General features: G+C 43.3%; 1 protein-coding gene across 4 annotated transcripts in view; it reads left to right on the forward strand.

The window, feature by feature from the left end:
- Positions 1-13,468, forward strand: part of TRIP4 (thyroid hormone receptor interactor 4) — a 71,023-nt gene that overhangs the window by 48,752 nt on the left and 8,803 nt on the right. For 3 of the 4 annotated variants that reach the window (XR_012415040.1, XM_005559780.4, XM_073996028.1), the window contains one exon: positions 11,655-11,757. The exons of the other annotated variant lie outside the window; for it this stretch is intronic. Coding sequence is in view for 2 of the 3 variants with exons in the window: in XM_005559780.4 (XP_005559837.2) it covers positions 11,655-11,757 (103 nt within the window). In the remaining variant the exon portion in view is untranslated. The remainder of the gene's footprint in view (positions 1-11,654; positions 11,758-13,468) is intronic. 4 annotated transcript variants of the gene reach the window in all.

The following is a 13,468-nucleotide window of genomic DNA, read 5'->3' on the forward strand; positions in this document are numbered from 1 at the left end:
TCTAGAAAGAATATGCTGTAGTCTCGCTGGAATCTGTTCAAGATTTCTTGGTTTGTCATCTAGTCTACCATGTAAACCAAGTGGCAACTTATCTTCCAATTTAAGATATTATTGGCCAGGCATGGTGGCTCACGCCTGTAATCCCAGCACTTTGGGAGGCTCGGGTGGGCAGGTCTTGAGCCCAGGAGTTCAAGACCAGCCTGGGCAACATGGTGAAATCCCATCGCTACAAAAAATACAAAAATTAGCTGGGCATGGTGGCATGCACCTGTAAACCCAACTACTAAGGAGACTGAGGTGGGAGGATCCCTTGAGCCGGGGAGGCAGAGGTTGCAGTGAGCAGATTGTACCACTGCACTCCAGCCTGAGTGACAGAGTAAGACCCCATCTCAAAAAAAAAAAAGAAAAAAAAAGATGCCGGGTGCAGTGGCTCACTCCTGTAATCCCAGCACTTTGGGAGGCCATGGCGGGCAGATCATGAGGTCAGGAGTTCGAGACCAACCTGGTTAATATGATGAAACCCCATCTCTACTAAAAAATAAAAAATAATCTGCCGGGCGTGGTGGCAGGTGCCTATAATCCCAGCTACTCGGAAGGCTGAGGCAGGAGAATCACTGGAACCCGGGAAGCGGAGCTTGCAGTGAGCAGATTGCACCACTATACTCCAGCCTGGGCGACAGAGTGAGACTCTGTCTCAAAAAAAAAAAAAAAAAAAAACAAACATTTATTATTGCTTGGAATATTATATAATCATACATTCATTAATTATTTATTAACTATCTGTCATGTGCCAGGCACTGTGTTAAATACTAAGGATCCAGAGTTTTAACAACATTATTCCATCCCCTCTAGATCTTTAAGTATATTAGATGAAACTGAGACAAGAAAACCCAACCATAATAATTATCACATGAATAGTGGAATATATGAAGGAAGGGACCTGTTAACTTTGCATGGCTGGAAGTGGGATGGGAGGGGGAATATAAAGGAAGCCTCTAAAAAAAACAAAACAAGGCCGGGCGCGGTGGCTCAAGCCTGTAATCCCAGCACTTTGGGAGGCCGAGACAGGCGGATCACGAGGTCAGGAGGTCGAGACCATCCTGGCTAACATGGTGAAACCCTGTCTCTACCAAAAAAAAAAAAAATACAAAAAACTAGCCGGGCGAGGTGGCGGGCGCCTGTAGTCCCAGCTACTCGGGAGGCTGAGGCAGGAGAATGGCCTAAACCCGGGAGGCGGAACTTGCAGTGAGCTGAGATCCGGCCACTGCACTCCAGCCTGGGTGACAGAGCAAGACTCCGTCTCAAAAAAAAAAAAAAACAAACAAACCAAAAAAAAAAACAAGTCCTGCAGAAGCAGTGCTTCCTGGAATACCATAATGGTAGATTGAAAAAAAAAAAAGAAAAGACAAGTCAAGTCCTGAAGAAAGTGAAATTTATATTTTCTTCAATAAACCATTCTACATCATGTCACCATGCCCTTGTCCACTAGGACAGCTCCTGCTCATCCCTTAAAACATCTCAGGCTGAGCAGGTGGCTCACGCCTGTAATCCCAGCATTTTGGGAGGCCGAGGCATGCGGATCACCTGAGGTCAGGAGTTTGAGACCAGCCTGATCAACATGATGAAACTCTGTCTCTACTAAAAATAAAAAAATTAGCCAGGTGTGGTGACATGTGCCTGTATTCCCAGCTACTCAGGAGGCTGAGGCAGGAGAATTCCTTGAATCCAGGAGGCAGAGGTTGCAGTGAGCTGAGATCGTGCCACTGCACTCCAGCCTGGGTGACAGAGCAAGACTCTGTCTCTAAAGAAAAAAAAAATCAGCCAGGTACGGTGGCTCACGCCTGTAATCCCAGCACTTAGGGAGGCCGAGGTGGGCGGATCACGAGGTCAGGAGTTCAAGACCAGCCTGGGCAGCATGGTGAAACCCTGTCTCTACTAAGGATACAAAATTAGGCTGGGCGCGGTGGCTCACGCCTGTAATCCCAGCACTTTGGGAGGCCGAGACGGGTGGATCACGAGGTCAGGAGATTGAGACCATCCTGGCTAACACGGTGAAACCCCGTCTCTACTAAAATACAAAAAAAATTAGCTAGGCGAGGTGGCGGGCACCTGTTGTCCCAGCTACTCGGGAGGCTGAGGCAGGAGAATGGCGTGAACCCGGGAGGTGGAGCTTGCAGTGAGCCGAGATCACGCCACTGCACTCCAGCCTGGGCGACAGAGCGAGACTCCGTCTCAAAAAAAAAAAAAAAACAAAGAATACAAAATTAGCTAGGCATGGTGGCAGGCGCCTGTAATCCCAGCTACTCGGGAGGCTGAGGCAGAGAATTGCTTGAACCTGGGAGGCGGAGGTTGCAATGAGCCGAGATCGCGCCACTGCACTCTAGCCTGGGCGACAGAGCAAGACTCTATCTAAACTACAAAAAAAATCTCAGATGTTACTCTCTGAAGTCTTCCCTGACCCCAGCCCATTTCCTCCCTAACAGGATTAATTTCCTTCTTTGGGCTCCTACTGTGTTCATACTTTCATTATTGCTTTTTTTTGTTTGTTTGTTTTTTAATTTATATGTTGACATGTAGTTCTTTAGGTGACCATCTATGCCTTTTTTTTTTTTTTTTTAATAAGGAGTCGCACTCTGTTGCCTGGCCGGAGTGCAGTGCCACGATCTCGGCTACAGGTTTGTGCCACCACACCCAGCTAATTTTTATATTTTTAGTAGAGATGGGGTTGCACCATGTTGGCCAGGATGGTCTCCATCTCCTGACCTTGTGAGCTGCCTGCCTCAGCCTCCCAGAGTGCTGGGATTACAGGCATGAGTCACCAGGCCTGGCCTAGGTGACCATCTATGTCTTATTCACCTTTATATCTCCAGTGTCCTAACATATAGCCTGGCATATAGTAGGTGTACAATAAGTGGTCACGACAATAAATAGAGAGGCAGACAATGGTGGATATATGAAAAATCTTGGCCGGATACGGTGGCTCACGCCTGTAATCCCAGCACTTTGGGAGGCCGAGGTGGATGGATCACGAGGTTGGGAGTTCAAGAGCAGCCCAGCCAACATGGTGAAACCCTGTCTGTACTAAACATAAAAACAAAAATTAGCGGGGCATGGTGGCGCATGCCTGTAATCCCAGCTACTGGGGAGGCTGAGGCTGGAGAATCTCTTGAACCCGGGAGGCAGAGGTTGCAGTGAGCTGAGATCGCACCATTGCACTCCAGCCTGGGTCACAGGGTGAGATTCCATCTCAGAAAAACAAAAAAGAAAAATCTTAAATGCCATGTGAAAGGATTTGAACTGTGTTCTAAAGATACCCATATAAAGTTGTGTTACTTTTTGTTTTTGTTTCTTTGAGACAGAGTCTCACTCTGTCATGCAGGCTAGAGTGCAGTGGTATTATCTCGGCTCACTGCAACCTCCGCCTCCCAGGTTCAAGCAATTCTCCTTCAGCCTCCTGAGTAGCTGGTATTACAGGTGCACGCCACCATGCCCAGCTAATTTTTTGTATTTTCAGTAGAGATGGGTTTCACCATGTTGTCCAGTCTGGTCTTGAACTACTGACCTCAGGTGATTCGCCCACCTGGGGTTCCCTAAGTGCTGGGATTACAGGCCTGAGCCACCACACCCAGCCAGAGTCATGTTTTAGAAGGATTGTCCTGGCAGCCGTAGGAAGGATGTACTGGATGGGACAAGCCTGAAAACGGGGATGATTTAGGAAATTACCATGGTTGTCCAGGTAAGTTATGATGAAGGTCTGCAGCAATGCTGTGTCAGTTGAGTTGAAGAGAAAGGAACTGATGATTGGAATGTTTAGGAGGTAAAGTTTATAGGACTTAGTAATTTGACTGGATATGAAGGATGAGAGAAGTCTAAGATCAACTTAAGTTTCTTTTTTGTTCTAAAATATATGTTATTTGATAAAGGAGTATTGTTGACATTAATAACACCAGATTGCTTGACAATGACCTTACCTTGATATGTTAAGTGAAGTCAAAGATCTCTCAGAGCACTGCCTCAGAATAGTTTTCAGTTGAGTCAGAATAGCCATTGGGAAAATAAAATCTAAAATTGGCACAGCCCTTGATTCAAGAGGAGTCTTCAGCATTCTGAGGTAATAGTCTCAGAATGGACTTTGTTGGTTGAAGACCTTACCACATGCTGTCATTCATTCATTCATTTGTTTATTTTGAGTTTCGCTCTTGTTGCCTAGGCTGGAGTGCAATGGCACGATCTTGGCTCACCGCAACCTCCGCCTCCCAAGTTTAAGCGATTCTCCTGCCTTAGCCTCCCGAGTAGCTGGGATTACAGGCATGTACCACCACATCTGGCTAATTTTGTATTTTTAGTAGAGACATGGTTTCTCTATGTTGGTCAGGCTGGTCTCGAACTCCCGACCTCAGGTGATCCACCTGCCTCAGCCTCCCAAAACTGTCTTTAATTAAAAGCAGTTTTCTTCTGGTTTTCACTGCTTTAAGTTGGAGTGAAAACCTATTATATTAAAATCAAGACCCAAAATAAATGATTGTCATGAGTGGGTGATTCCCAGTTAGGCCTTGAAGAATCACGCCAGAAAAGCTATGAGGTTAATTTTAGAGAAAATATATTTGCTTGAGTTCTTTTATGTAGAGGTTCTAGCATATGATTCCATAGGGCACAGAAAACCACAGTGGAAATGTTACTGTGGATAGAATGAGACCTGGTTGTAGCTGCTTCAACCAGATTGTCTTCCACAAATGGCTATAAGATCCGTAAATTTGTATATGTCTTATCACTTATCCCTTTCACCTGGTGCATATATGAATTGTCTCTGTAGCATTGAGCTGGAAGCCCCTGTCTTAGATATTAGGCACGTGACTTGAATTGGGTTACTGGTATATGGGAGTTCAGCTATCCAACTTTGGGCCAACTGGTATGATCTTTATTCAACCCTAGTCAAATATAGAGTTGTCCTCTGGTCAAAGTGCTATGATCAGTAGGTTACCCTGAAGTAAGAAAACGTTTATCTTCTAGTAGAGTGGGGCCTGGGTGGTAGTTTTCCTGTGACACCTTGAATTGCTTTGAAGGAAAATATAAATGAGAACTGTTTATCACAGAGCACAGTTGCTTGCAGGGTATGCTTCCTTGGATCTCTTGTTCTTGCACCTCTTTATCAGACTCATTTCCTTCTCTCTGCATATTATCACCTCAGTCTTCTTGGAGTTGGTTTTCAGCTAACGAGATTTCAGACCCTGATTTCATGTTCTATCTAGTTCCTCAAAATTCAAACCAAGAAAGCCTATAGCAAATATGTGTTCTTTGTTAATTAATTCCCTATTATTGTTGCTTTAGTTATTAGTTCTTCAACTAACAACTTACAAATCTTTTTTTTTTTTTTTTGAGATGGAGTTTCACTCTTGTTGCCCAGGCTGGAGTGCAATGGTGTGATCTTGGCTCACTGCAACCTCCGTCTCCCAGGTTCAGGTGATCCTCCTGCCTCAGCCTCCCGGGTGGCTGGGATTACAGGTGCCCGCCACCATGCCCAGCTAATTTTTTGTATTTTTAGTAGAAATGGGGTTTCACCATACTGGCCAGGCTGGTTTTGAACTCCTGGCCTAAAGCAATCCACCTGTCTTGGCCTCCCAAAGTGCTAGGATTATAGGCATGAGCCACCATGCCTGGCCAACTTATAAATCTTATATCTGGAGACAGATATACCATTTACAGATCATCTGGGAATCTGTTGTGAAGAGTGACATAGTTCAGGAGTTATTGATCATTTCAGTACAAGAATGAATAAGAATGAAGGGGAGGCCTGAAGATTTGGTGAAAATGCCCATTTGCCACTGAATCAGTGGTGGTTGACAAAAACTGCTAATGAACTTTTTCTCTTATGAAAATGGCAAAAAAAATGAGATTATATATATATATATTAAAAAAAATTTTTTTTTTTTAAATAGAGATGAAGTCTCATCATGTTGCCCAGGCTGGTCTTGAACTCCTGGTTCAAGCGATCTGCCTGCCTTGGCTTCCCAAAGTGCTGGGCCATTACAGTCCTGAGCCATTGCACCTGGCCTAAAAGAAATGTTTTTTTTAGATGACTGGTGAACAATTTCCCTCTGGATAGGAGAAGAAAATGGCTGTTTAGTGGTTAATTACCTGTTATGTTAGACAGATATGAAATTTGTGAAGCATGAAAGCAGAGTAGGCCCACCTCCCCTACTTCTCAGGCTGGAAACCTGGTGAATCAGAGTCCTCATTGGCAAGAATACCAGCAACTTCCTGGAGTCTTTCATCAAGTTTGGTTAGATGCTTGATTTTAGAACCCAAATTCCCTAATCTGTCTGTTGTGCTATGTTAGTGACCCTTAATCTAGTGTTGTCTCTAAACTGGATGTGCAGTCAAAGGTGGTGGCTCACGCCTATAATCCTAGCACTTTGGGAGGCCAAGGAAGGAGGATTCCTTGAGCCCAGGAGTTCAAGACCAGCCTGGGCAACACAGTGAGACCCCATCTCTTGAAAAAAATAAAATTAGCCAGGTCTGGTGGTGTGGGCCTGTAGTCTCCAGTACTCAGGAGGCTGAGGTAGGGTGGCTTGAGCCCTCCAGGTCAAGGCTGTAGTGAGCTACAAACATACCACTGCACTCCAGCCTGGGTGAGAGTGAAACCTTGTCTTTAAAAAAAAAAAAAAAATTAGCACATCTGTAGTTCCAGTTACTTGGGAGGCTGAGTCAGGAGGATCACTTGAGCCCAGAAGGTCCAGGCTACAGTGAGCTGTGCTTGCACCAGTGCACTCTAGCCTGGGCAACAGAGTGAGACCCTATCTCAAAATAATTAATTAATAATAAATATAAAATACAAAATATAAATAAAAATATAAAATAAATATAATAATAAATATAAAATAAAATGTGACATCCAGAGCTTATTCACATTCTTCACTTCCCTTCTTTTATTCTTTCTCTGGGTAAGCTGCATTTTAGTTTTCTGACTTTCAGACCAAATATCTCTTACTTGTTAGGATACAATGTAAGTATATAGCAGCTTGTTAGTATGTAATGTGGTCTTTAGTGTCCGGGCCCTGGTTGTGGGGATTATGTTTTTTTTTTTTCTGGAGGTACTGAGGCTCTGCCAAGCTCATTTTGTTTTAATGTGTTTGATAATGAAAAATAATCTCTTCTTCCAATGCATAGGCTTTACTTTATTCCTTGTAGGCCACTTTGCTTTTCACCTCTGTTTCCTGTAAGTTCCCTGAAGTTCAGTGCTAGTAGTAGGAAAAGGGATATTCACCAGGAACTTAGAGATTCACCTGGGAAAGTTGATTTTTATGTTTGCCTTTATTGTGAGGCATCATGGGTCCAAGGAACCTTTGTTATTTAATTTTTCCAGTTCTTCCCACTATTTAACATTTGCTTACTCTGTTAATACACATCAGGGTGGTTTTTCTTAAACATAGAGCCATATTGACCACTTGCCAAGACACAAGTTTAAGGATAACACATTAAGAGTAATATCTACTTTTACTTAGAGTTCCAGTTCTAAGAGTGTCCAATTCCCAGCATGTGTGTATTCACCATGAATAAAATAACGTTAATGCACAAGTTGGTAAAATCATTTTTTTTTTTTTGATACGGAGTCTCGCTCTGTCACCCAGCCTGGATGGAGTGCAGTGGCGCGTTCTTGGCTCACTGTGCCCGGCCCATTCATTGCGTTTTTATTCAACAAGTATTTATTGATTGCCTGCTGTGAACCAGGCACTGTCCTAGATGCTGATGAGTAAACAAAACAAAAATCCCTGTCCTCATGGAGCTTTCGTCCTAGTGAGGTGAGACCAAGTAAAAGTTTTAAATAAGTAAATTACAGTGTATCAGATGATGGTAAAATAAGGCTGGAGAGGACCGGGTGTGGTGGCTCATGCCTGTAATCCCAGCACTTTGGGAGGCCGAGGCAGGTGGATCACGAGGTCAATAGATTGAAGCCATCCTGGCTAACACAGTGAAACCCCGTCTCTACTAAAATACAAAAAATTAGCCGGGCGTAGTGGTGGGCACTTGTAGTCCCAGCCACTTGAGAGGCTGAGGCCAGAGAATGGCGTGAACCCGGGAGGCGGAGGTTGCAGTGAACCGAGATCGCACCACTGCACTCCAGCCTGGGCGACAGAGCGAGACTCCGTCTCAAAAAAAAAAATAAAAAATAAGACTGGAGAGGTAGGTTAAGAATGCCAAGTTTGTGGGGAATTTGGTGCTGTGATTTTAAATAGGGTTATCAAGAATATTCACTAAATGTTGACATTTGAACAAAGTTCTGAAGGAAGAGAGGGAAGAAGCCACGGAAATTCCTAGGGTGAAAAGCATTCCAGGAAGAAGGAAAAGGCAAGTCCAAAAAACCTGAGGCAGGAACAACAAAGAAGCCAGTGTGGCAAGAGTGGAATGAAAATGAGGGAGATAAGTAAGAGAAAGTATCAGAGAGGAAATGGGGGGCCAGATTGTCCAGGGACTTGTAGGTGGTAAGCAAGAACTTAAACTTTTATTCTGATTTAGATGAAAACCCATTGGAGAGTTTTAAGCAGAAGAATGGCGTGATATAATATTAAAAAAAAAAAAATTAGTTCTGGTGGCTCTGTTGAGAATAGACCAAGAGGGAAGTTAAGAGCAGAAACAGACCACTTAGGAGGTTATTACAGAAACCCAGGGAGACATGATGGTTGGACCAGGGAAGTAGCCAATGAAGTCTTAAGAAATGGTGAGATATTGGATATATTTTTGCTTTTTTGTTTTGAGACAGGGTCTCACTCTTGCCCAGGCTAGAGTGTGTGCCACCATGCTTGGCTAATTTTTTTAATGTTTTATTTTTTGTAGAGATGAGGTCTTGCCATGTTGCCCAGGCTGGTCCCAAACTCCTGGGCTCAAGCAGTCCTCCTGCCTGGGCCTTCCAAAATTCTGGGATTAGAAGTGTGAGCCACCTGCCTAACCAGAGAAAAGAATTCTATCTCTGGATGGCAAGAGTAAAGATTAAAAAAAAAGCTATCAAGTTCTACTACAGATAGATCAATTAAAATGAGAACTGAGCCGGGCGCGGTGGCTCACACCTGTAATCCCAATACTTTCGGAGGCTGAGACGGGTGGATTACTTGAGGTCAGGAGTTCAAGACCAGCCTGGCCAACATGGTGAAACCCCATTTCTACTAAAAATACAAAATTAGCTGGGCGTGGTGGCAGACGTCTGTAATCCCAGCTACTCGGGAGGCTGAGGCAGGAGAATCGCTTGAACCCGGGAGGCAGAGGTTGCAGTGAGCCAATATCACACCATTGCACTCCAGCTTGGGTGACAGAGTGAGATTCCATCTCAAAAAAAAAAAAAAAAAGGCCAGGTGCAGTGGCTCACGCCTATAATCCCAGCACTTTGGGAGGCCGAGGCAGGCAGATCACAAGGTCAAGAGATTGAGACCATCCTGGCCAACATGGTGAAACCCCATCTCTACTAAAAATACAAAAATTAGCTGGGCATGGTGGCAGGCACCTGTAATCCCAGCTACTTGGGAGGCTGAGGCAGGAGAATTGCTTGAACCCGGGAGGCAGAGGTTGCAGTGAGCCGAGATTGTGCCACTGCACTCCAGCCTGTGTGAGAACGCAAGACTCCGTCTCAAAAAAAAAAAAAAAAGGTGAGAACTGAGAATTGACCATTTGATTTAGCAATATGGAAGTCAACAGTGACCTTTACAAGAATAATTTTGATGGAATGATGAGAGCGAAAGCCTATTTATAGTGAATTGGAGAAAAAAGTACGAGAGAAATTAAAGGCAGATTTAAAGAATCTAAAGAAATTAAAGGAGTACAGATAATCTTTTGATGAATTTTGTTGTAATGGGAATCTGAGAAATTAGTAGTAGCTGGAGGAGGATGTGGGATCTGGATAAGAGACTTTGTTTCATGTCAGACATTACAGGATGTTTGTGTGTTAATAGGATTGATCCAGTAGAGAGGCAAAAGTTATTGATATGGAAGAAAGAGGAGAGATTGGCTGAAATGGTTTGTGGTGTTGGAAAAGCAGAGCTGTGATTGTCCTTTGCCTCAATGGTCTCTAAGCCACAGGGAAGGAAAAATAGGAAAATTAAAGAGATGGTAATTATGACTGCTGCTGCTCTGGTCTCTGTAGAATTAGGTTTAGTGATCTTGATGGCAGCCTCTGGTTTTATTTGTGCCAAAGCACCTCAGCATGGATCTTGTGCAGAGCTTATTTCCTTCTAATACCCAGCAATAACAGCTGGGCCTTGCTTTTCTTTGGCTTCTGAAGATAAAAGGGGTAAGAAAGAAGAGGGTTTACCCTTGTGTCTTTAGCCTTACTTTTCTACCATGAACATTTGACCCTGCCTATTAATATGATTATGGCCGATAGTTAATATTAAGTTTGTTTTATTGGCTGAGTGTGGTGGCTCTCTCCTATAATCCCAGAACTTTGGGAGGTTGAGGCAGGAGAATCATTTGGGTCCAGGAGTTTGAGATCAGCCTTGGCAACATAGCGAGACCCCATCTCTTAAAAAAAAAACAAAATAAAAACAAAGTACATGTCCCACCTCTTCCACACTGAAAGCCATGGTGTGTGGGCAGGACCAGATGCTGCTAAAAATCCCTTCCGTTTTCCCCACAGCATCACTTATCATGTAGGACAAGAGTGGTCAGTAAAAAAGTTTAACTATTCATGCTTCTAGTTACAGAGAAATTTGAATTTCCTTACTTTTTAAAATGAAACTTTTAGTGGCTTAGACTTTAGGAGGCATATCTTAGCAGTCAAATAAGGGTGGAAAATACAGGTAATTTCATACTTTTGATGGTAGTTACTACGAGAAAGGCTTCTCTGGTAATGAAGTCTGACCCAGAAGCCTATGAGTCATATTTGTTGAACATGCCAAACATAAGACATAATAAGATAGGAAATAATGAAATTCCAGATCAGTTAACCATTGCTAACCCCCAATTGTTCTTAAATTGTGATTGTGTAGCCAGCATAGTCTTACTCTAGGTTCTGTGTCTGTTTTTACAAAAAAAGTAAAAGTCCTAACTATTCACACAGATTTGTTTTATGATAAGAGATCCAAAGGAGGTTTCTAAATAATTTTCAGAATTGCTCTACCAGTTACCTTTTCACCCGAAGTAGATCTGGAAAGCATCCAGCAAAACAGCTTTTGCATGTTCATACCTTTCAGAATGAATCATCTTCCTTCCGTTTAGCGAGAGAAGGGCTATGTGTACTGTTTCTGGCAGAATTTCCACAGATGTTTTATTTTTCTTAAGTGTTCCAGTGCTTCACATGAGTTGAACCTTGTGGGTACCTGATGTTCCCCAAGGAGATCTCTGAATCTCCTGATTCTTGGTTGTTTGTGATAAAAGAACAGTCAGTTCTGATTCTTCTGGGAGGATTTCAGGTATCCTTTTTTTTTTTTCAATGAAGTTGTTCCCACTAAAGGAAATCAGAGATGGCAGGCAATAGATTGTATAATGCTGTACTAAGGATTGTAGAAAGGTGTGGGTTTGTTCTTGCTTGTTAAGCATAATCCTCTTCACCTGTGAAATGGAGAGTACTATCATCAGAATGTTGAGGTGAAATCTGGGACATCTTCTGATCTCCTTAAATTCAAAACTTGTCCCAACTAGCCTGAACTTTTTATTTTTATATTTCACAGTTTCCAGACATCAGTCAAGAATCTGATTCTCCATTTGTTTTCATCTGCAAAAATCCTCAGGAAATGGTTGTGAAGTTTCCTATTAAAGGAAATCCAAAAATCTGTAAGTCATAATTTTTTTTTCTTTAAGACCAGTCAAGTGCAGTAGTGAGGAATGGGGAAAAAAGTAGAACAAGGAGTTTAATCTGTAACTGACTGTGAACAATCAGTTGAAGTAACCCACTACCTTTGGATCAGCCTGTAAGTCATCATCTTTGATGGTCTAATTTTCTTTTCTTTTCTTTTTATTTTTTTGTCTTGCATCTCACTTGTCTAGATTTTTATAAAATCTTCCCTTTTGGCTGGGCATGGTGGCTCATGCCTGTAATCCCAGCACTTTGGGAGGCTGAGGCAGGCGGATCACGAGGTCAAGGCATCAAGACCATCCTGGCCAACATGGTGAAACCCCATCTCTACTAAGATTAAAAAAAAAAAAAAAATAGCTGGGTGTGGTGGCATGTGCCTGTAGTGCCTGTAGTCCCAGCTGAGAACTGGGAAGCTGAGGCAGGAGAAGCGCTTGAACCTGGGAGGCAGAGGTTACAGTGAGCTGAGATTGTGCCATTGCACTCCAGCCTGGTAACAGAGTGAGGCTCCGTCTCAAAAAAAAAAAAAAAAAATTTTTTTTTACTGTGTTCTGTATGTCCCTAGTGTTGGAGGCTTAATATAATTATGCTTATCAATAACTTTGTTAGGTTAACTACAGTAAAGCCTTTCCAAAGTATACCTTGATCCACAATTATCGGCATAGTAAGTCACTCGAAACTTCTATTTCAGATCCTATTACATTAAAATGCTATTTGTCAGCCAAAAGAGTGTTTTGCCCCACTGTACTGCTCATTAAAGGAAGTAGTAAGGCAGTGCAGTGGCAACATTGTCATTTATCCATTTATTCATTGTTCAGTATTCAACTCAAGAATAAGGGCTGGGCGTGGTGGCTCATGCCTGTAATCCCAGCACTTTGGGAGGCTCAGATGGGTGGATCATCTGAGGTCAGGAGTTCGAGACCAGCCTGGTCAACATGGTGAAACCCCATCTCTACTAAAAATACAAAAAATTAACTGGGCATGGTGGTGGGCGCCTGTAATCCCAGCTACTCGGGAGGCTGAGACGGGAGAATCGCTTGAACTTGGGAGGTGGAGGTTGCAGTTGAGCTGAGATTGCGCCACTGCACTCCAGCCTAGGCAACAAGAGTGAAACTCCATCTCAAAAAAAAAAAAAGACTTAACATTTTAAGTATTTATTGAGCATCTGTTTTAGAGACACCACTTCCCACATTTCTCTTCATTATTGGTTCCCAGAGTACGGCCTTGGCTCTCTTGCTTTTCATTCCTTTTTAAAATTTTTATTAGTTAATTGATTGAGACAGGGTCTTGCTCTGTCACCCAGGCTGGAGTGCAGTGGCATGATCATGGCCCACTGTAGCCTACACCTCCCAGGTCTAATCCTCCCACATCAGCGTCCTGAGTAGCTGGGACCCATCTTGTCTTCCTCTGTCCCAAAGCAGCCTCTTCTATTTCAAAGCAGTCTCAAAACACATACAGTGGGCCAGGCGCTGTGGCTTACGCCTGTAATCCCAGCACTTGGGGAGGCCGAGGCGGGTGGATCACAAGGTCAGAAGATCGAGACCATCCTGGCTAACACAGTGAAACCCTGTTTGTACTAAACATACAAAAAATTAGCCAGGCATGGTAGCAGGTGCCTGTAGTCCCGGCTACTCAGGAGGCTGAGGCAGGAGAATGGTGTGAACCCGGGAGGTAGAGCTTACAGTGAGTCGA

Source organism: Macaca fascicularis, chromosome 7, assembly GCF_037993035.2.
Source record: "Macaca fascicularis isolate 582-1 chromosome 7, T2T-MFA8v1.1".
Taxonomy (NCBI): Eukaryota; Metazoa; Chordata; class Mammalia; order Primates; family Cercopithecidae; genus Macaca; species Macaca fascicularis.